Genomic DNA, 24602 nt, shown 5'->3' with positions numbered 1-24602 from the left:
TGCAGGAAAGCGAGACCTTCCCTTTTACCAGCTGCGGTAAAACGGGGCCTTGGTGCGTATGTAAAACAGGTGCTGACGCCAACGCCAGCCCCCTTTTGCTGCAGCTTGGTAAAAGGGGCCCTAGGTGTCACTGTTGTGCAATGGCTGTGAACACTGTCTCTGCAGAATCTTCACCCCTGCGCACCTGAGGGGGTGGATGGCTTGACTGACAACCAAACACAGCTTATCTATGTGACAGTGTGCAACACAAATACTGAGCCACTGGGCTGTCCTCAGCGGGTTACTTTTTACCATCTGTTACTTGCCAATTTTATAACAATTTGGGGGAAATATTATTATTATTATTCAGCTTTCTCTTGTGTGTTGATGACTGCATTGTAGGCTTCAACAAAGAACATCATTTTTTTTTGGTTACCTTGAAGTTTTTAAGAATAGATTTCTCATTCTCAAGTTCATTTACAGAAACTGAGCCAGCATGCTTCTCATGAGTTTGGTTTCGAAGACAAGCAGCCTCCTTGGTCATTAGGAAAGGAGTGGCAATTAATTTTTCCATTAAAAATTACACATTCCTGGGAGTAAAGAATAAGCCTTTTCCATTTGGTAGCTCCATTGTCTAATAATGAGTCTTACCTCATTGTCACACTCTGCCAAAACCTGATCATATTCACTTAGTGCAACTAAGAAAATTATGGAGGTAACGTTTTCAAAGCAGTGAATCCACTTCCTTCTTTCGGATCTCTGGCCACCTACATCCACCATCCTGTTAGGGAGAAACACAAACAGCTCAGCTGCAGGGGTCTGCACGCTCGCTTTTTCATTATATTTGGGTTTTTGGGTGCTGGTGTGTCTTTTGTGAAATACAACATACCATTTTTTTAAAAAGTCAAAAGAAAACAACCTAAATTGTGTGTGTCGGGGGGGGGGGGGGGGGAGAGGAGGAAGTATTATTTCTTTTGAGAAATTAAACAAAAAAATAGTTTTGTCCTGTTTCAAATTCCCCATCCTTAATCAGCTGGTGATCTACGCCCCAATCTGGTCATGCATTGGTGACTTTCCCCTGACCCTTACAGCAGCTTTACATCACTATTTTGCACTTTGTTGAGGGGCAGCAGTCTTGAGTGATGGGGTTTTATGTTGATTTTCTGGGAAGACTGTGGAAGCCCACTGACTCTCTGCATCTGGATGGAGGAGATGGGAATGCAGTCTTATATTTTGGTGAAAATAATGCTTTTCTTTAGAATATACCTAAAACTAATGCTTCAGCTTAGAACAGTACTGTCTAGCTGGAGAGAGTAATATGTGTAACAGAGTCAGGGGTGGAAGTATAGCTCATGGTCAGTGCTCAAACTGAAGGAGAAACCTTTGTGTCTTTCAATTTTTCTGAGGGAAGGTTTGGAGCTGCTTCTTTAAAAAATATATATAATTAACAGAATAAATTGTTACACTTTAATTCCAGTTCTTGTGTTTGATTACAGCATAAATGAAACAATGAAAGAGATGTTTATATAAAGGTTATTTTTTAATCACTAAGAGACACCTGAGTGATGATGTATCATATCTATAATCTAATCATAGTAACATAGTAGATGACGGCAGAAAAAGACCCGCACGGTCCATCCAGTCTGCCCAACAAGATAAACTCATGTGAGCTACTTCTAATGGGTCAATATTCAAATGCTTCTGTCAGTGCTTTTTGTAAATGCAGGCTGCAGCATTTAAACATATATCCACATAGCAAGTGGCACTGAATATATACAAAGAAAAGGAGAGGGAATCCAACGTACAAAAAAAAAAGAATTTTCAGCGGCACTATCTGGATGGTACAGAGGTGGTCTCTAAGAATTTTTAGAACTACTTTCCAGACGGTGCAGGAGTGGTCTCTAAGAATTTTCAGTGGTACTATCTGGACAGTTCTGCTAAAATTTGACAGGTGTAACATTTATCTCTATATAGAGGCAGCTGCGATACCAGTAAATGCTTTCGAGCTATCAGATCATAAAAGTATTTGGCAGTCCAGCACACATAAAAAATCCCCCTGACTTAATAAAATCTATGTTCCTTTATTGATTGAGGGGCTTTTCTATTATTCATTGTGACAGTACCCTTGTTTGAGGGTGTGGACTATACTGTAACTTCAGTAGAGCCAGGAATCTACATGTGCTTGACCTTTTGTGTCATCTTAGGCTGAGTATGCCTTTTAGTGAAATTAATCAATCCTACTTCCACTATAGACTTTCTAGAAATTGATCTTATGTACGAGACCATAAGTGTTTCTCAAACTAGTCCTGGAGTAACTCCATCCAGTCTGATTTTCAGGATATCTATAAAGAATATGCATGAGAAATGTTTGCATCTAAAGAATTGCAGAAAAGCAATGTGTACGTTCAGTAGGTCTCTTCTGTTGAAGAAATGCTCCCAGAACAGACAAGATTCATATAGGGCTGGATTTCTGGAACACAGTATTTTTATAATGACCCCGGGTAGTATCAAATTACACTAAAATCAAAACACATTTTTTAACATATTTCTAAACAGTAGAATAGCTAGGTTCAGTGAGGGACAGAGACTAGGGCGACAGTGGCTTATTTTTGTACTGCTCTACTCCACCTGGTCAGGGAAGCATCAGAGTTAGCACTGGCTGGCAGTGGCCTGCTTTCCATAATTCCCATTCATTCAATATATCCCATTCTCAAGCTCTGTCCTATTTGTTTCTTTTGAGTGAGTTCTGACAGAGTCCTGCATCAGAACTCCACAGTTCAAGACTCCACATATTAGCCCACAGCGCTGCGTACATCTAGTAGCACTATAGAAATGATAAGTAGTAGTAATAGTACAGAGTGAGCTCTCTGCTGGGCTGCAGCCTTGGCACCTGTGTCCAATTGTGAGCCAAGAAACTCCCCTCTCCATCCCTGCTGTGGCCTATCTCAGCCTGTGCCTGCATATGGATGTCAACCCATGGCCTGTCCCTCAGTTCCTCCAGGTCCATTTCTACAGCCATGGGGTGCACTTCACATCCATGGGTCTTAGTACAAAGGAGCAAGTCAGTTGGTGGAGGTGGAGCTCTGAGCAGGTGGCCCAGCACAGCCCCACAAATCCATAACTGGCTTCTTGATGTCGCAAGCTGCAGCAGCCAGCCAGCCAATGAACGGACGAGAGCATGATGCAGGAGCCTTCTCCCTATCTGCGGCATTACTGGCGACAAGAACTACAAAATCACTGACAGAAAAGTGGGGAGCAGGTGAAATGATCTGAGGTGCTGCAGATAGTTGGAAGTTGGTTTCATATTGCCCTGTACGATGGTTTGTCTCCTTGGGCACTAGTTTGTTATCTAGTGATCTGTGCTCTTTCTTTGATTAAGCTAATTTAATGATAGTTCTGCATGGACTGTTGCACTGAGCTGTATTTTAATTATAAACTGCTTTGTTGTCCCATAAGTCACATGGAAATATATCAATTAGATAAGCAAATATCCGCAATGAATGTAAAATGCATTCTGTTTTGAGCATCAGATTATTATTCCCACCTACCCTTCACCCAGATTATTTTTTTCCCCACAAATGCCCCCTCTTCTCCCTAACTCAAACCTCTTATTTGTCTTTGTCTCTGTGTTGTTTTCTTCTGTCTGTCTGATCAAGAATGTAAGCTTCAAGGAGCAGCTGCCATTTCTTATGCATCTCTCTACACTGCTATGGTATACACTATATATTTAATCAACGTTTCAAAGAAAATCCAGTGAAACTGCACTTTAGGTCATGCTATTGGTCACACTGGTTTGCACAGAAACTGTTGTTGATTTAAAAAAAAAAAGAATAATTTAGTCTAATCCTATTTGCATTGTGAGAAGGGATCAGATCTCTATTTTGTGGAGGGAAAGAATGGGCTGAGGGACTCTGTACATGTCTTACTTGTTTCATTCTGCACATAAGCTAATGTTCACACTTAATTAAAAAGAAAAAACAACCATGGGAAAACTCTTGTTGTAACACTGGCTTTTCCCACTACAACACATTATGAAGAATATATTTAACATCAGTGTAAAAATGTTACTTACCTAAAAATAATATTTTCTAAATCAAAAGGATACTCAATGATTCCAGTTGTTGGCACTCTGACTCGTAGTACATCTTGCTGAGTTGGCACATATGATGGAGCAGAAATACGATCTACATCACTAATGTAGCTGTAAAGAAAGATACAAACAGGTAATTTCTCCTTGGTAAATGGTCTCAACTTGCAATATATAGTATGGGCCGACTCAATGGACCCAGGTTCAATTCTTAGGGCAAGTCTTCCATTCACCTGGCTGGCTGAAGATGCTCCAGAAGCACCATAGAAGGTTCCAGTCATTGTGCAATGGTGACACCTAGTGGCCAGACCTAGGAACTATGATTGCAGTATTCTAGGGAGAACCCTGGTGCAGGACCCTCTGCTGAAGTCTGTTGCTGCCATGACTGGGGCTAAGTGAGTTGGCAGAGGACAAGAAACAAGGAGGAAAAAAATATCTCTGAGTAGGTGTGAATAAGCACTGAAGTCCAACTGAAATGAGTTCTAATTAAGATGGTGGCCTAAAGGATCAGAAACCAAATCACCAGGCTCACATATACAGTGTGGAGTTATAACCTATATATTATCCATATGTTCTGAGAATAACAATTTCATTGATGTAAAATTATAGGAAGAAAGTGGTCTAGTTATAGAAGTTAAAGTGTTAAGTCATCACTTTAATGCATGTTGAAATCATGCTTACAGGCTTTCTTTGTCACCTTTGGCTAGCCATTTGTATCTCAGTTTACTACTACTACTACTATAAATTCACTTCTATAGCGCTACCAGTCGTATGCAGCGCTTTACAACTGAACATGAAGAAAGACAGTCCCCGCTCAAAAGAGCTTACAATCTAAATCAGGACAAACAGACAGGATCAATAAGGATAAGGGAAGGACAGACAGAAGGACACAAGGATAAGATGAAAGTGACAAGTCAGGAGTAAAGCAGCATCAAACAGTTAGGCCTTTAGCCTGAATTTGAAGGCAGCCAGGGATGGCGCTTTTACCTAGCTTTAGTTGGGCAATAATATCATCATTCTTCCTAGTCTCCCTTCCTCTTGAAAAGTTTCCATTTAATTCCAGCACTAGACATGCTGCCAGGTCATACACTCCAGAGGCAACTGCAACTCTATTTCTGAAACATTATACAGCAGTGGATCTCAGCTGTTCAGAAACCAAGGCTCAGCTGATGAAGTTGGTAATGTTTTGTATTTCAACAAGTCCAGTCAGGCAGGCCCACACTCCCAGCAACAGCACCTCTTTTTTCTTTCCCCAACTGTGGGGGCAGCATGGTGAAGATTATGATAAGGATGCAGCACAGCAGCGTTGCAGTGAGCGCTGTGCTCACCTCCTCCAATTTCCCATACTGTAAAATGTTTTATAGATGCAAAGAGCAGGGGTAACAGGCAGGGATGTGTCCCCTCAACCCTCCATTACATCTCCTACCCTCCTTGCAGAACCACCTTGGACAGTTTATTTATTACATTTGTGCCTCGCGCTTTCCCACACATGGCAGGCTCAATGCGGCTTACATAGTAACAATATAAAGAATTACAAAGTCGAAGAAGAATATACAGTTTGTGGTATGGGGTTAACAGATAAGTAAGTTGAACATAGAAGGAATTGGGTTTAGAAGGAAATGAGCATTGGGAGGTAGGCGTAGAAAGATGGAAAGGAATGGATATGGGGTAGCAAAAAGGATAATGGGAAACATGGTCAATGTATACATGGTTTACATATATTCAGGTACTTATTTTGTACCAGGGGCAACAGAGGGTTAAGTGACTTGCCCAGAGTCACAAGGAGCTGCAGTGGGAATCGAACTCAGTTCCCCAGGATCAAAGTCCACTGCACTAACCACTAGGCTACTCCTCCACTCCAGGGACTTAAGAAAATGTTAAACAATAGTGGAGAAAGAACTGAGCCTTGTGGGACCCCAGAGGTCAGTGTCAATGATGCAAAAAAGATATGAACCATGTTAGAGCTTGGCTGCCTATGTCGAGTTCAGTTAAATGAGAGATGAGAAGTTGATGATAAGATCAAAAGCCATCGAAAGATCTAATGCTACCGGTAAGGCCACATGTCCCTTATCTAAAGTGCTATGAACTTTACTTATGCTCAGATGATCTAATGCACCATGCTGTTCCAAATAGCGTTCTAAAAATAAAGCTGGAACAGCGCGGGGCTTTACCGCTCCTATGATGAAAAATAATAGCATGCAAATTTATGCGCGCTATTATTTCTGATTGTAGGGTAAAGTGCGGGAGGACTGTGCCTGAGCGCATCTCCCGTACTTATTTGACAGGTCCGGGCTCTCAAAAGCCCAGATCTGTCAAACACTGGGGCTGGAGATCTGTGGAACCACAAGACCCCAAACAGCAAGGTCCTGGTGGCCTAGTGCCCCACCAAATCCTAACCACAAGCTAGTGACATGGGGGCTGGAGGTCCGGTGGATCTCCAGTTCCTCCAACCCCCCTGACACAAGTTCTCAGGGGGCTGGAGATCCTAACCCCCCCCCTCGCATCCCCCCCCCCAAAGCCCTCCCTTACAACCCTGACACCCTCCCTAAAGACCCAGCTCAGGCACCCCCCCCCCCCGATCTGCATCTCAGAAGCCCTTCTCAGACTAAACCTCCCTCGCACTCTCACTATGCACTCAACACCCCTGTCCTTGGTTCCTTATACACAAACACCCCCACTAAACCACTCTCCCAGTCACCTCACACTGAGATGCCTCATCTACACACGACCCATACATCACAGCCCCACTGTGCCCCCAACACACAGAAATCCCCACCCACACCTCAGTCATCTTACCCATAGCAGACACATCCCTGTTTCATGTATAACCCTCTCTAACACCTAAAACCCAAGCTTCACAGACATGTCTAACTCTGATATAGCTAAGTTACTTACCTGTATCAGGTATCCTCCGAGGACAGCAGGCATATGTTCTCACATGTGGGTGATGTAATCCTCAGAGTCTTGTGTGGACACTGCCATAGTGCACTGTCACTTTAAAACTTTGAGGCAGTGCCCCCACTGTGCATGTGTGGATGCCTTCCCGCCCGATGTTCGAGGGTAGGACCAACAGTACAGTAATAAAACTAGGAAGACAACTCCAAGGGGAGACGGGGGGGGGGGGGGGGGGTGAATGTGAGAATATGCCTGCTGTCCTCAGAGAACACCTGCTACAGGCAAGTAACGTTGCTTTCTCCAAGGACAAGCAGGCATAATATTCTCACATATGGGACACACTAGTTATCAGGCTCACAACATAAATTAATTTTGGTAACTGTTTTTAAGTAGAGGAGTGTGGTAGCCGTGTTAGTCCACTCTTAAGGTTATCAATAGAAATCAAACAAAATAAAACATGGAAAAGAAAATAAGATACCACCTTTTTTATTGGACATAACTTAATACATTTCTTGATTAGCTTTCGAAGGTTGCCCTTCTTATGTCCAATAAAAAAGGTATCATCTTATTTTCTTTTCCATGTTTTATTTTGTTTGATTTCTATTGGTAACTGTTTTTGAAACTGAACAAGCTGAATTATTACAGATGCTTAAATAGAAACTCCATACAGAGTTCCTGGTCCTGGTCACAAGTACTGAACACAAACAGACCACTGCCAAGTACAGAATAAGTGACAACAAGCTTAAAATATGAATATGAACACAAAAATTAAACTTGAACCCCATGAAGCCACATTCTGCATGCAGTGCAATACTAGATAAAAGAAAGAGAAAAAGCATTTTGCACTCTACAAAATATAAATAAAACAGTGTAAATCTACTGTAAACTGACACCATGCACTGAATTCAAAATAAAATTATTCTTTCTACCTTTGCTCTCTGGTCATTTTTTTTTTCTGATCATGTTTATCCCAGTCTCCAGTTTCTGCTTTCCTCTATCTTTTCTAAACTTTCTTTCCAAAGTCTCCAGTCCCTCTGCCACTTCTTCTCTCCCTTCCTGTCTTCTTCACTTCCTCTCCTTCATCCATCTCTGAGTTGTTCTTTTCCTTTCAGCTTTTCTTCACTTATTTTTCTGCCTCTCTATCTGCTCATTCATTCCTCACCTTTAGTCCTTAGTCTTCTCCTTTTCACATCTCATCTACCTACTGGCCTTTCCCATTTCTCTCTCTCCAGCACTCCCACTGGCACATCTGTCTCTCTCCTTCCCCAGTCTCCTTTCTCCCCTCATCTTTAACCCACTCCCTAGTCCCTCATTTCTATCTTCTGTACTCACTCTCTCAGCCCCTCACCAGCCACAGCTCAATCAGTCTTTCCTTTCCTCCTTCCCTTGCCTTCAGACCATTCTTCTCTTACCCTCTACTCCATCTCCTATTGCCTCTTTCACCATCTTTTTAACCCCATTTCTGACCTCACTCAACCCCTTGAGACTTAACCCCTTCCTCTCACATTCCTACCTAGTACATCCATCCTATTTCAATGCCTCTCTTACTCCCCCCATACTTCATCCCCTTTCTCTTACTCGTCACTTCATTCCCTCACTCATTTCCCCAACTCATCTACATACTCCCAACTCCTACCTTACCAGTTGCCAAGTACTCACTATCCCCTCAAAATTCCAACTCCATCTCTCCCATCCATAATTCCCTGCTCCCTAACACTCTCCCATTAAATCAACAAGTCCCAGTCATCTTCTGATCTATTCCCCTACCTCCCCCCCACGAGTCATAGTAATCTGCTCTATTCTCCCTCTTTCCCCCAGTCCCATTCATCTTTTGGTCTTTTTCACTGCCACCTAGTCCAATTCATCTTCTGCTCTGTTTCCCTTATTCCCCCACCCACCGTCCCATCCATCATCTGCTCTTTCCAGTGTCTTCTGTCCATCATCATTCCATCCATGTCCCTGTGCCTCACTATGCCCAGCTTCTTCCCCTCTGTTCTTTTTCTCCTGCACTCCCCCACCCCAGGGCCCCATCTCTCTTCTGGTCTGGTCTCTTGCTCTTTTCCCTCCATTCAAACCCGATCCCCATCCCAGAATTTCTCTCTCATTCTCTCTCTCTCTCCCACTCCCTCTCCAATCAATGGGTCCAGGGTCTTTTCCACTGTCTTCCCTCATCATTCCAGTTCTCGCTCCCTCTCCCTCCCCCAGCCCCCATGATCTGACATCTCTCTGCCTCTCCCCCATTTGACATTTTTCACCCTTCTATTCCTCGTTTCCCTGCCACCTGCAGGTTAGGCATCTCTCTCGCTCCGTCGAACCTTCCACCTCGAATGGCCCAATATATCTTTCTTTTCCCTCCCCCATGGTCTGGCATCTCTTTCCTTCCTGTACCCCACCATGGCATTGCTATCCTCTAACTTTCGGCAGAGGTGGCAATCAAAGCCCCAGAAGCTTTCCATCTGCAGAGCCTAACAGGAAGTTGTGCAAAGGGAAAGCTTCCAGGGCTGGCAGGAGGTGAGGTTGCTTTGATTGATGCCATAAGTCAGACAATTGCAGCGCCGGGGGGGGGGGGGGGGGGTTGCCACAGGAAGGAAAGACACCAGACTGAGAGAGAAGGGAAGGGACAGAGATAACGGAGCGTGGGGGGGGGGAGGAATGAATGCAGGTCAACTGCCCACATTCTAGGGGGGCTTGAGACAGGAATAAAGAGGGTCTGGGCCCTCAAAGCCCCAAACACTAAAAAATGAAAAAAATATTTTAAAAATGAATAAATTCAATTAATGAAGAATATGAAGAAAAAATACCCCCAAATAAAGAAGGAAAAGCAATAGTTTAACGCGCTGAGGAGAGATTAGAAAACCAACCTCTCTACTCTGTGGAAAACGATAGAATACTGGTCCCGTGAATGAACATCAAGTGTGAAACCCCGCCTCCCACCACTAGTGCTGGGCAGACTTCTATGGTCTATGCCCTGTAAATGACAGATACAAATCAAGGTAAGGTATACACAAAAAGTAGCACATTTGAGTTTACCTTGTTGCGCTACTGAAATTAAGTGTTATACCTCACCTTCTCTTGCTCAATCAACTTCTCATTCATTTTAGAATTTTTCTTACAACTCCCAGACCAGTATCAAAGGCCTTAATGGACTCCATTACAAAGTCCTAGTCCTCACTCACAAGGTACTCCACTCAGGTATCCATGCTTACCTGTTCTCCTTAACCATTCCTTATGCCCCACCTAGAGTCCTTAATAACAACAGTCTTCAGATACCACCCCTAAACCAAGCCGATGACACAAAATTATTCAGGGTCGTCAAGTCGCAGGAGGAATGTGAACGATTACAGGAGGACCTTGCGAGACTGGGAGAATGGGCGTGCAAGTGGCAGATGAAGTTCAATGTTGACAAGTGCAAAGTGATGCATGTGGGTAAGAGGAACCCGAATTATAGCTACGTCTTGCAAGGTTCCGCGTTAGGAGTTACGGATCAAGAAAGGGATCTGGGTGTCGTCGTCGATGATACGCTGAAACCTTCTGCTCAGTGTGCTGCTGCGGCTAGGAAAGCGAATAGAATGTTGGGTGTTATTAGGAAGGGTATGGAGTCCAGGTGTGCGGATGTTATAATGCCATTGTATCGCTCCATGGTGTGACCGCACCTGGAGTATTGTGTTCAGTACTGGTCTCCGTATCTCAAAAAAGATATAGTAGAATTGGAAAAGGTACAGCGAAGGGCGACGAAAATGATAGTGGGGATGGGACGACTTTCCTATGAAGAGAGGCTGAGAAGGCTAGGGCTTTTCAGCTTGGAGAAGAGACGGCTGAGGGGAGATATGATAGAAGTGTATAAAATAATGAGTGGAATGGATCGGGTGGATGTGAAGCGACTGTTCACGCTATCCAAAAATACTAGGACTAGAGGGCATGAGTTGAAGCTACAGTGTGGTAAATTTAAAACGAATCGGAGAAAATTTTTCTTCACCCAACGTGTAATTAGACTCTGGAATTCGTTGCCGGAGAACGTGGTACGGGCGGTTAGCTTGACGGAGTTTAAAAAGGGGTTAGATAGATTCCTAAAGGACAAGTCCATAGACTGCTATTAAATGGACTTGGAAAAATTCCGCATTTTTAGGTATAACTTGTCTGGAATGCTTTTACGTTTGGGGAGCGTGCCAGGTGCCCTTGACCTGGATTGGCCACTGTCGGTGACAGGATGCTGGGCTAGATGGACCTTTGGTCTTTCCCAGTATGGCACTACTTATGTACTTATGTACTAATCTACCAGAAACCGAGCATATTTTTGGCTCGCTTCTTCCCTCTGGAACTCCTTCACTTCTGCACTTTTACTTGAACCCTCCCCACCATAAACCTAAAGTCCTCTTAAAGACCCATCTATTTGAAAAGGCATATATCATCCAAGTGGGCAATGACAGCAATCAGCGGATCTGCTAACTTCCGCAATTTTAATTTTACACGAATGGCTATTCATTCTTGTTGCTGTTTACTTCATTCTTCTTTCCTTAACACAATGGTGTTCCTTTCATTCTAAATTGACTATTATTGTACACTGCCTTGTTATCTCAAGAGGAAAGATGGTATATTAAATCATAATAAACCATAATCCATCTCCTGCATCTTCCGAATTTAGTACATCAAAAAAATTAACCCAGTTTGTTTGGAAAAAAGATTTTTCCCTTGTAAAGCCATGTTGCTTATGGTCTTGTAATCCTCTGGATTTAAGGTAATGAACTATTTTGCCCTTTAGGAATGCTATCATTACTTTGCCCACCACAGATGTTATACTAATAGCTTTTGGCTTTCTCTTTGCTCCCATTATTTCCTTCTCAAACACTTAAGAATGAAGATGGAGAAATGTTTTTGTCATTCAAATGCCCTATTTGTTTTCTCTTACTCACACCATCTTCTATTCACTCAGCCCTATGTCTTGTCCCTTCCTCCCTTTGCAGGCCTTTTCTGCCAGCCATTGATATCTATAAAAAGTGAGATTGCTGCGGCTACTGAGGCAATTTAGCTGTAATTCATGTACAAGAACATAAGTGAAGATTGTTTTGTTTCACTTTTCGAACTGTTTGAAACAGGTTTAACACTAGTTTTATTTATTTATTTATGAACATTTATACCCAACTTTTTTCCACATGAAGTAGACTCAAAGTGGCTTACAATGTACAGGAATCAATTACAATTACACAGTTTGTGCGAATAAAGTTGAGTGAGGTCTAACCTGTACACCAATCACTTTAACTGTTCACACATAAAGTACAATAACAAAATCCCCAAAGTAAAGCATCCAAGAAGGTATTCAATAAATTAAGCTTTCAGAGACTTTCAGAGAAAGTCTTTTGACAGAGGAGTAGATTCACATGTTTATTTGTGTTGATTCCTTGTACACCACTAGATGTCAGGCAGCAATTGGTAAAACAACGGAGACTCAGAACATACACAAATCAAGATTTGTCCAAAATAATTTCAGGGGGAAAACAAATTCTAATCCTTCACACTCTTAATTCCATAATTAAACACCAAGCAAATATTTTGACTGCAGTTGGAAACCAAATTAGAATCTATACACTTTCCTATGTCAGGAATAGGTTTGCCCTCTATGGCTTAAGGTCTTGAATTTCTATACAGAGGAATGGGATTTTAGACTTACCCTGGGCTTGCTTCAGTTTTAGTTCAAGGTTGAGTTGCATTCACGAACAGTAGGTATTTTCTTGTCCTTGGAGAGTTTATAGTCTAAGATTGTACCTGGAGCAAGGCGAAATTTGTTCTGACCTACTAATCTTTCCTCAAGTCTTGCTAAACCAGTCCAGACAAGTGGATTGTGCCTCTCAACCAGCAGATGGAGGCAGAGGACAATGACTCTTAGAGACATCACCAATTGTATAAGAATTGTCGCCTTCCCAGCAGTGTTGTATAGTAATGAAGTAAAAGTAATGTGTTACAATACCATTTCATTACTTTTACTTGTTACCGAGTACAAGACAAGCATGAGCACTTTTACTTGTAACGAAGTATTATCTGAGCCAGTTTTAAGTGCTTTTACCTCACTACATGCTGCTTCTTTACAAGGAAAAGGCTGAAGTACTAAATTTTCCTTCCCTCTCCTCGTTTTCACACGGCTCTGACATCTTCCCTTCCACTTTCCTCCCATAGGGTCGTTAAAATTTGCCTTCAGTCTCCAGCAGCTGCAGCAGTTAAGAGGCTTTCTTGCCATTTTTCCTTTCCTTATTCCATGTATCTAGGAATAGCATTACTCTCCCTCCCCTCATGCAGTCCTTAAAACTTCCCAACCTCTGGCGGACTACGAGGTTGCAGCAGTGAAGACAGGTAAACCTCCAGCGGACTATGGGGCCTTCTCTCTGCTGCGTCCCGCGTCCTCCACATGGGTGGGACGCGGCACAGAGAAGGTGCCATAACCCACCGGAGGTTGCCTGTTCACTGCTGGGACCTCACAGCCTGCCCAAGTTTGTTTGTGCCAACCGCTGTGGCTCCATCCTTACCCTGCTGGAGACTAGAAACTGCCTATCTTGATCTTCAGTTCTTCAATACTGTGGCTTTGCATTGGACCAAAAAAAAAAAAAAAAAAAGCTTTGAGCAGGCAGGTAGCTATGGGTGGGCACTTCTCCCCTGCTGCTCAAGAGTTGGAAGCCTCCGCTACAGCAGAAGCTTCCCTTAGCTTTGTCTGCCTCTATTCCAGCCAAGATTTAAAAAATATATATTTTATTTGTAATTCTGGTGGGCTTCTGGGTGGGGGGATTGCTGGATTGGGAAGGGAGGGGAGATGCCATCATGCCAGACTATGGGGGAGGGGGAGGGCAGGGTTGATGCTGGGCTACAAGGAGGAATGGAGGGATAGGGAAGGGCAGTGGCCCCCAGTAGAAAAAGGAAAACATGGTTAGATACTTGTTATCATTTGTTATGGGTTTAAAAAAAATTATATGTTTAATTATATGGGAATATTTTGCCTTGTCAAACATAAGTTTTTACTTTTATTTTTGTATATGATATTTTTTATGATGAACATGAGGGAGGATAATGCGTTACAAGACGTATGAGGAGAGACTTGCTGACCTGAACATGTATACCCTGGAGGAAAGGAGAAACGGGTGATATGATACAGACGTTCAAATATTTGAAAGGTATTAATCCGCAAACGAACCTTTTCCGGAGATGGGAAAGTGGTAGAACTAGAGGACATGAAATGAGATTGAAGGGGGGCAGCCTCAAGAAAAATGTCAGGAAGTATTTTTTCACGGAGAAAGTGGTGGATACTTGGAATGTCCTCCCGCGGGAGGTGGTGGAGATGAAAACTGTAACGGTATTCAAACATGCGTGGGATAAACATAAAGGAATCTTGTTCAGAAGGAATGGATCCTCAGAAGCTTAGCCGAGATTGGGTGGCAGAGCCGGTGGTGGGAGGCGGGGCTGGTGGTGGGCAGACTTCTACGGTCTGTGCCCTGAAAATGGCAGATACAAATCAAGGTAAGGTACACACAAAAAGTAGCATATGAGAGTTTATCTTGTTGGGCAGACTGGATGGACCGTGCAGGTCTTTTTCTGCCGTCATCTACTATGTTACTATATGAATTGGAAAGTCTAGACAAACCACTGACAGATTGAGGGCGAGATACTCACCCAGTCTGACAGCTGCAATCACCTGCTGCAATGTTTCTATTTGAAACCTGGGAACTCACAAGGCCATATTGACCTCCTGGAGGTCCAGGACAAAAAAAATTCCTTTCTTGAGAACTACAACATGTCCTCATCCTTACTCTGCCAGGGGAACCAGGATGATGCCTCTAAGTTGCAACAGATAGCTTACCATCTTGTTAACAGCCTTTCTTTTGATCTCTGAGCCACAGGGAGAAATTATAAAGCTGTTGGAAAAGGGGTTTGTGAAGCTCAGCATGCATTCTTGCCGCACCACATCGAGAACTCACTGATTTGAAGTGATGTGGGCCCACTTTGCAAAAGAGAGGCCGAGACGAACTTCCACCTGCTGCTGCTGCTCAGAATAAGCCCACCGGCACTCATTGAAAACCTTTCCTTCCATCTGCTGGGTGCCCATCACCATCCCTGGGTTTACAGGCACCCTAAAAGAGTTGGATTTTCTTAAACTACCCCATCTTATATCCAGAGGAGATAGAGGTCTCTCTCTCTCTGAATGAAAGCAGTTTCAATCGCTTGGACACGACATACTTTATTCTTGAAATGGATTCTTGGCTCAGTTTTGGGGTAACCACTTTACCCAGGTCCTTGACCAACCTTTCTAGGTTTTCCCCAAACAAGAGTTTTCTTCAGATGTGTTGCAGACCGACCCTTAGGTCTCTTGATCCCCCACCCCCCCCCCCAAATGTCCTGCAAAATGATCTTCAGCAGTCTCCCTGATACCAGCTGCTCCATTGTCTGCATAGAAGCCAGGGCAATTTGAAATCATTCCATTAATTCCTGGACCAGGCACTGCCCCAGGAATGAGGATATAGCTTAGGTCTCTTCCCTTCCAATAAAGCTGATTTCTACTCTTTCAGGGATGCCTCTCCCTCTGATCTGATCCCACAGGAGGAGGATCCTCCTTCAGGCTCATACCTTTTCTTTCTTTTTTTTTTTTTTGGATTAGCCCAGACCGGGGGGGGGGGGGGGGGGGGGGGGGGAGGGGACAAAAAAATGAAAGTAAGACAGACAGACATCCAACAAACCCTGCTACTCACCACCCACCTTTGGCTGGGGCCCTATAGGACCACAAAGCCAGAACAACCAGTCCACCAAGAGAGGCCCAGAGACCTGGCACAGAGACAATTTTATGCCCCCTCCATGCTCAATCAGGAGAAGATCTGCAAATGGACCTCAAGAGTCTTTCTCCAGGTACTGGCTCCTACAAGGAACACAGGCTATGACCTGTATCAAAGGACTCAAATACAACATCTTCAGCTGCAATCCAGACTAAAACCACCTACTGGAGGGAAAGAATATTGGCATGGTCCAGGACTGCACCAAGCCTTATACTGGTAGTGACATCTCTAAAAGTTAGCATTTCTGCCTCCATCTGCTGGTTAAGGGCATAACCCACTTTTCTGGACTGATCTAGCAGGAAGATATGGAAGGGAGGGTTAAGTAGCTTGCCAATAATCACAAGGAGCTGCAAAGGAATTTAAACCAGGCTTCCCTGGGTTTCAGCCTGCTGCTCTAACCGTTAGGCTACTACTCCCCCACCTGTCAGAGGTGATGAAAGATCAGAAACACTACTGCATGATCGCTAGCTACCTTAGGACAAACTCCAGCATTGGCAGTCAGAATGAAAGATATCTAGTGGCATGGTGGAGAGGAAAGATTATCATCACGATACCTGCACAAAGAATTTGGGAGTTGAGGATAAAAGACAGATCACATAGAGCATACTCAGGAGGATGAAAATCAATGGAGACAGGATTTCCGTATGGTACGCTTGAGTACAATAAATAATATGCAGGGATATCTCAGGAATATGATGAAATGTGGTTGGCTCATTCTCATTGCACAAGGGTTTGAAAAATACAATTTGATTAATACTCCCCCCACAGTGACCAGGATTTCTCTGTTGCTTCTCTCTCCCCTCCCGTGATGACTGTCACTTCTCTCTCGTTTCCCTCCTCCTCTCTCTTCCCCCCTCCAGCAGTAACTAGGATTTTGCTCCTTAAGTTACAGCAACCTGGGCCAAAGCAAGGTTTTGAGCATCTGCTTATGGCCTGATGGCATCCACCGTTTCAAAGTCTCAGAGGGTGGGAGCAGGTAGGCCTTGAGCATGCACAGATATTCAAGGCTCCACATTGGCCCAGCTTGCTGTAACTTCAACATTAGCAAAATATATATGGTATCCTGTATAATCAAACAACTTTATCTATAGGTCAACCAACAATAAAGGAAAATCATTAAAAAGAATAACTATGGGGAAAAATCAGAGTATCAAAAGAAATAAAAATCATACAAAGTAGCATTATTACATGTGAATTTCACCCCACAACACTCTGTTATTCTAGATTCCCTGTGGTTTATCCTTACAACAAATCTTGCAAAATATGTACAGTAGGTCAGGGTTTTCTTTGCAATACCTGTGGACATGCACAGAAAGCCTGAGTCTCCTGGCTCCTACTCTGAGGCCATAGACCCCAGAGCAGCAGCTGCGTGCTTCATAGAGACCTTGGTAGAACATTTCCTCACTGACCGTGTGGCCAGAGGTGCAGCTAGGTGGGCTGCAAGGGGAGTGACCACTCACCCAAACAGATTTTGAATAAATGGTGCCTATGCAGATCAGCCCGCCTTGCATCGGCGCCTATTTTACAAAACGTCTGCTTCACTTGACATTAAAAACTGGCTACGTTTCTGTCGAGTGACTGCTTCTCCTACTCAATGGCTCAAACTTCCAGTTTGGAAAATCAAAACATAATATCCAAAGAGAAAGCTAAGTAGTCACAAGACAGCAATCACCTTCTTCGTACTCCCATGACAGACCTAGCATTGCTCTGCTGTTAATTTTATCTCCTACATTATGTATCAAATGATATATATCTATCTCTCTATTTTTTTTAAGACGGTGAGGCAAGGGATCCTATGGTATACTGCATTTATTGGTAGATTATTTGAAAAAGGCAGATTTCTTGAATCATTAGGCAGTATTATATTGATCCCCGTTCCCAAGAATGAAGGCTTAGACTTGACTTTGCCTTCCAACTATAAATCAGTTACCATTATTGACTAAGTTGATGGAAGCTATAGTGGCTGTCTAGCTGATGACCTATTTGACAGATAATGATGGCTTACATCATTCTCAATTTGGCTTCCAAAGCATGCATAGTACAGAGTCTTTCCTTTTTACATTAATTTCAGATGCTAACAGATTTTTATCTTGAGGTATTGAAGCACTTTTGCTCAATTTGATTTAACTTCACCTTTCAATACTGCTAATTAGAGTTTGACATTTTTGGAATGGTTCTTAAATTGTTTGGTGAATTTTTGTGTAACAGGCTCTATAAGGTTAAAATTAGAAACAACTTATTTTCTAGCTGGAAGCCATCATGAAGGGTGCCACAGGGATCCACTCACTCTCTCTTAATCTTTTTAATGTTCATATTAGTAAATTTCAGTTTTGGCATTGAAAGCGGCCCAAAAGCTTTGTCTAGGTTTTGGCTGAAAATGCCAGTACATTTTCAGCTGAAACCAAAACTTTGTGCTATGTTCCTCCTTTGCCAAACAAGAGGACCCTTGTGTCCCTCCTGTACTTCCTCTCTCCAGCCCCCCCATTCCTGATCAGGAGGAGCCCCCACCTGGACCTACCTGTAAGTCTCCTATGCCTACCTTAAATCCTGGTGGTCTGGAGGGGCATTTTCAAACAGGGACGCCCATCTCTAAGGGCGTCCATCTCTGAGGATGTCCCCGCGAAGGGGCGGGGCATCCTATATTATCGAAACAAGATGGGCGTCCATCTTTCTTTTCGATAATACAGTCAGGGATGCCCAAATTTCAACATTTAGGTCGACCTAAGAGATGGTCGACCTTAGAGATGGTCATCCCCGGTTTTCGGCCATAATGGAAAAAGAGGACGCCCATCTCAAAAACGACCAAATCCAAGCCCTTTGGTTGTGGGAGGAGCCAGCATTCATAGTGCACTGGTCCCCCTCACATGCCAGGACCACTGCACTGGTCCCCCTCACATGCCCTAGGGGGCACTGCAGTGGATTTCATAAATTGATCCCATGGTGCATAGCTCCCTTACCTTGGGTGCTGAGCCCCCCAACACCCCCCAACTGTACAACACCACCATAGCCCTTAAAGGGTAAAGGGGGGCACCTAGATGTGGGTATAGTGGGTTTTGGAGGGCTCACATTTACCAGCACAAGTGTAACAGGTAGGGGGGGGATGGGCCTGGGTCTGTCTGTCTGCCTGAAGTGCACTGCAATACCCACTAAAACCTGCTCCAGGGACCTGCATACTGCTGTGATGGAGCTGGGTACGACATTTGAGGCTGGCATAGAGGCTGGTAAAAAATGTTTAAAAAATTTTTTTTTGGGTGGGAGGGGGTGGGTGACCACTGGGGGAGTAAGGGGAGGTAATCCCCGATCCCCTCCGGTGGCCATCTGCTCAGTTCGGGCATCTTTTCGAGGCTTGGTCGTGAAACAAATTGGACCAAGTAAAGTCGGCCAAATGCTCGTCAGGGATGCCCTTCTTTTTTCCATTATCGGCTGAGGACGCCCATCTCTTAACCACACCCCCGTCCCGCCTTCAGTACACTGCTGACATGCCCCTGTGAACTTTGGTTGTCCCCGCGACGAAAAGAAGTTGAGGACGCCCAAAATCGGCTTTCGATTATTCTGATTTGAGCGACCTTGAAAGAAGGACGCCCATGTCCCGATTTGTGTTGGAAGATGGGCGTCCTTCTCTTTCGATTATGCCGCTGCTAGTGGCCTAGTCAGGGTGGGAGCGATCCACTGTTGTTCCTGCCTTTGCTGTCAAAATGGATGCCATGACTTTCAGCAGCAATCTCGAGGCAGCCATTTTCTAATTGGAGCTGGCATAGGCAGGAGCAATTCACAGTCACTCCTGCCTATGCCGGCTCCAATCTCAAAATGGCTCTTGCAACCCTCCGTGAAAATCTTGCCACTAGACCACCACGATTTAAAGTGTACCCAGGAAAGAGGGCTATGAATGGGTTCAGGAAGGGGCAGGGGTTGTTTCCCCCTGTTCGGGCATGGAGGGATAGATCAATGGACAGTTCATCCTGTTCGGGGTGGAGGGAGAGAAAAACAGGAGGGAGTTGTCTTCTGGTCAGGGAGAGAGTGGGTGCCAAGCCAGGACCTAACACTGATTAACGCCAGTAACCATCAGTTTCAGCCAAAACCAAGCAGTGAATTTCAGCCACAGATTTGGTTTCAGTTGGAACCAAAAAAACTGGTTTCGGAGTAGTTTTAGAAAGATACTATGAGATATAGTTTTTATTCTTATGCAGATGATAGATGATTTTGATTACTGCAGCTAATGATTTTACTCAAAATGTTTATCATATTAATGAATGCATTAGTCTGGTGGAAAACTGGAATTCAATTTACAAACTGAAACTTAACAGGGAAATAACAAAGATAATGTAGTTAACTCCATAAATGTTGTCCCTAATGTTGTCAGATTGTTATTAGGGATTCTTCATTCAGTCAAAAAGTTCATCATGGTTGTTCTGGATTTGCAAATAAATTCAGTAGTCAAATTATGCTCAATATGTCAATTATGCTCAATATGTTTATCTTTCAATGAAGAGTATTTCCGACTTCTAGTTCAGGCATTGAATTTATAGCATTTGGACTATTCAATGCTTTACATGCTTGTCTGTCTATATAGCTACGATTTAAGCTCCAGCTATTGCAGAATATAGCTGCTAAACTGATCTTAAAAATATGTTTATGTAACAACCTTATTAATTTCTCTTCGCCGGATACCTCAAGTGAGAATTACCTTTAAAGTGGTTTGTCTGGTATACAAGATATTTGAAGGCATACGTCCTGAGAGCTTTACCTGCCTATTGTCTTTTCCTAGATCCTTAAAAGCCTTGAGAACAAAAAAAAATAACTTACTTTTGCACTTTCCATTAGTAAAAGGCTTACATTGTAGACATTTTTGGATAGTTCTTTTTCATATCAAGCATCTATAATTGGGAACAGTCTACTCAGAGTTTTTCACAGCCATTTGAAAGCTCTTCTATTTTGTATATATATATTTTTTTTTTACACTTTATTTATTCCAAAAAAGGGTACAGTGTACAGCCAACAATTGCAACATTTCCAATTTTTTTTCTTTTGTATTTTCAACCCATCCTTCTTCCAAAGATCGCCCTCCCCTTAACCCACCTACCCTCCCTCCCTAACCCTCCCTTATGACCTTAACCCATTCAGGATCCTGCTACATGCTGTAGGAGTTAAGGTTTCCCAGAAGGGGGACCAACACTGAAGCAATCGATCTCCCCTCTGTGAGGCCAGATCCTCCACATCCTTCCGTTCCATTGCGCTCAGAGATATCATCTGAGCTCGCCATGCTTGCAGATCAGGCGGGTCTGGCTGTAGCCACTGGGATAATATAGTCTGTTTCCCCATTATCGTTGCTCTACGAATGAAAGGTAGCATCCCTCTCTTCCGGGGGCCCCTCACTCAATGACCATCAAACAGGAGCGTGGGGGAGGGCCGCCATATGATTCCCCAGAGTTTAGACATTTCTTTTTTAAACCATGCTTTTGGTCATTTTTAAATTTGTACTTCCAGGTACCTTGTTTCAGTTACAGTTTTGTAATCCACTTTGGGCCCCTATAAATGTGCAGATTGATTGACTGACTGATTTAGGGGAGAGTCTTCAAAAGGGATTTATAGGGAACTTGCCAGAGTGGGGAGATGATAATTTCCAAGAAGGTCACAAGGCAAAGACATACAGAATTTCCTTTAGAAAACTGTCTCGCAGACCTTGAGTATAAAATACCCCCATATCAGGTAATAGCCAGCCCGAGGAGTGCATGGGCATGTCCTGGAGGGGTTTATGTGAAAAACACAGGGTATGGTAGGCCCCCACAAATGCAATAGTTTAGTTATTGTTTCACAGACAATTAAATGATTATTTAAACAGTATTTCCATCCTTAAGAGGATAGGCAGGAGTGGAGCATCAAGCTCTGAACTTCCACCTCCGTGTCTCCTGAAGTCAGTAGTCCAAATTTGTGCTGTCCTACATGCACCAAAGATGGCAGTTACTATGAATTCTCCTAGCCTCTTTCCAACCACTATTTTTGTTTCAAATAAAAATTAGCAACATAGACATCCTTTGTCCATCCCAGCAGCCCACTTGCTTGGCTTGTAAGTCTAAGATAGATTTCTACTCCTGTGCCCTTTTATACTTACTACTTAGCCGAGTCTGACAGCTGGTACTCTCTGCGTCTGTCGTAACACTCCTGGATTCCCGGGTCTTCCCAGAGCTTCTTGATTGCTTCCATGTGCTTTCTTTCCAATGCGTTCACTTTGTCCACCTCCACTTCTCTGATTATTGACGCATTTTCCTGGAGCAAGAAAAGAGAGATTGTCATACTTCAGAAAGCAGCACTCCATAATATTATCGACAGTAAAAGAAAGGAAGGAGAGAGAATTAAGAGGAAAGCCAGGAGGAAACAGGTTGGTATGGTTATTTGTTATAGTTTAATTATCATATATACTTGAATATAAGCCAAAACTTTTGGGCCCAACAAAGAAAAGCCCCAAAATCAGGGTTTCGGCTTATAGTCAAGTCAGAAGAAATTGCTATGCTTCCCCCTCCCCCTCCAATGACTGGCTCTTCTCTCTCACTCCTCCCCCCCCCCCCCCCCACACCCCAGGGTGACTGGCATTCTTGCTACTGCCGCAACCATTGACAAGTGCATGGCCTTGAGCATCTGAGAGGGTGGGAACGGGGCCCCACACCAGCCCTGCTTGCTTTCATTTCTCTGTCAGCAGTGGCAGCAGCAGCCAGGAGCGAGCAGAAAAAATGCCAGACACCATGGGAGGAGAGGGAGAGAAGTGGCAGCCACTGGCGGGGGAGAGGAGAGGGCAAAATGCCTGGAGCAACTTTCAAGAAGTAAATCCAGCATAACTACTTTCAATAGTACAAAAGTTTTCAAATTTGACTAGTCCAAATCATCTGTGCCCAGTTTAGATTATGAAGAGTATGAAGGAGGAGTTTTTAGATAACGAATGGTGAGATGAGGAGCAGAAAGTTCAGGCTGGTTTGCAATGGAGAAAGGAGTGCTGCAGGGATCTGTTTTGTCTGCTATACTCATTAACTTTTATCTGTGACATCTTTATGCCACTATTAATTTTGGCTTGTCTTTACGAATGCATCAGATAATATAATGGTTTTATCTTTCCTGTGGTAAAGTTATTAATGCCACATTACAAGTATTGAGAAACGTTATAAAGGTTCTTACAATTGTTCACTTAGAAGAGGGAGAGAAGTGGCAGTCCCGGGTTGACGGGGAAGGGGTGGAAGAGGGCAAATTTTTTTTTTAAATTCCAGACATTCAATATACCACAAAATTGTTCCCATGCGACTAAGTGGTTTACAACAAGCTAAAAAAATCAAGTGACTGTACTGAAGGGGGGGGGGGGGGGGGGGAGAGAGAGAGAGGTGGGGCAGGTAGGAAGATGTAGAGGAAAAGGTACTAGAGAAGAGAACATTTTGAGCAAAGCTTTGAAGAACTGCAGCGGCATGCTGGCTCTGAGAGAAGAGGGAAGTGTATTCCACAGCTTGGGGCCCAGGTAGATAAAAGGCCGTGTCACGGGAGAGCAAAAGATGAAGAGCAGAGGGACGCAGAATGCAAAGAAGATTATCAGATGAGTGAAGGTGACGAGAGGGAGAATAAGGGATTAAAAGTTTATATGTATATATATATATAAGCAGGGGTGTTAGGAAAGCGACCTTTAACGACAAGCATGAGCAGATTATAGCGGATACAAAAAGAAACTGGTAGCCAATGTTCAAGTCGGAGGAGAGGGGTGACATGGTCAACACAATGTGCTCGGTGGATGAGTTTGATGACTGTAGACTGAATCAACTGAAGTAATTTCAGAGCATGTAAAGGAAATCCAGCATATAGAGAGTTACAGTAGTCTAAGCAAGTAATAACCAAGGCTAGAATAAGAAAGCGAATAGACAGAGGACAGGAATGGTCAGATAGAACAGATACTGTGAAAGCAAAAAAAAAAAAAAAAAAGATTTGACAAAATTATCAATCTGCAGTTTGAAGGAGAGTTTTGAGTCAAACAGAACCCCCAAGATTCTAGCAAAATTACTAAAGGAGAGTAGGTTGTTATCTAGAACCGGAACAGGGGGTAACAAAGAATGTAGGCTAGTGAACGCGATGGACTCACATTTAGGCCTGTTGAAGTAAAGACCATTCTCCTTCAGCCAAGAAGAGACAGCAGAAAGGCATGAATTTAAAGCCTGAGGGGAGGGGGGATGGAGACTGAGGGTCAGGGGTGAAGTACACAATTTGAATGTCAGTGTAGCAGAAAGAAAAACAGCCTTGTTCCTGAATGACAGTCAAAAGTAGAGCGAGAACAATATTGAACTTGGCTGAGGAAAGCATAAAACCTTGGGGGACCCTGGAGAGGACAGGGAAAGTGGCAGAGCAGGAGAGTGGCCAATGTAATGCTGATTTTTAAAAAGGGTTCCAGGGGTGATCTGGGAAATAAACAGACTGGTAAGCCTGACCTCAGTGCCAGGCAAAATAGTGGAAACTATTATAAAAAATAAAATAGACAAACATGGGACTGGGTCAGTATGGGTTCAGCCAAGGAAAATCTTGCCTCACCAATTTTCTTCATTTCTTTGAAGGCGTGAATAAATGTGGATAAAGGTGAGCTGGTTGATGTAGTGCATCTAGATTTTCAGAAAGCTTTTTGACAAAGTTCCTCATGAGAGACTCCCGAGAAAATTAAAGAGTCATGGAATAGGAGGCAATGTCCTTCTGTAGATTAGGAATTGGTTGTTGGATAGAATATAGAGGTAGGGTTAAATAGCCATTTTTCTCAATGGAGAGCCACAGGGATCTGCACTGGGACTGGTGTTATTCAACTTACTTATAAATGATCTGGAAAT

At 43.4% G+C, this 24602-nt stretch overlaps 1 protein-coding gene across 1 annotated transcript in view; it reads right to left on the bottom strand.

Annotated features, from left to right (window-relative positions):
- LOC115463316 (guanine nucleotide-binding protein subunit alpha-14) overlaps positions 1 to 24602 on the bottom strand; it is a 460483-nt gene that overhangs the window by 12884 nt on the left and 422997 nt on the right. Inside the window, exons 3-5 of the mRNA XM_030193719.1 lie at positions 21875 to 22029; positions 4052 to 4180; positions 631 to 760 (exon numbers count right to left, since the gene is read on the bottom strand). Of these exons, the coding sequence (XP_030049579.1) occupies positions 631 to 760; positions 4052 to 4180; positions 21875 to 22029 (414 nt within the window). The remainder of the gene's footprint in view (positions 1 to 630; positions 761 to 4051; positions 4181 to 21874; positions 22030 to 24602) is intronic.

The sequence above is a fragment of the Microcaecilia unicolor genome, chromosome 2 (assembly GCF_901765095.1).
Source record: "Microcaecilia unicolor chromosome 2, aMicUni1.1, whole genome shotgun sequence".
Lineage (NCBI taxonomy): Eukaryota > Metazoa > Chordata > Amphibia > Gymnophiona > Siphonopidae > Microcaecilia > Microcaecilia unicolor.
The sequence above is the reverse complement of the archived record's forward strand: the minus strand, read 5'-3'. Positions and strand labels throughout refer to the sequence as shown.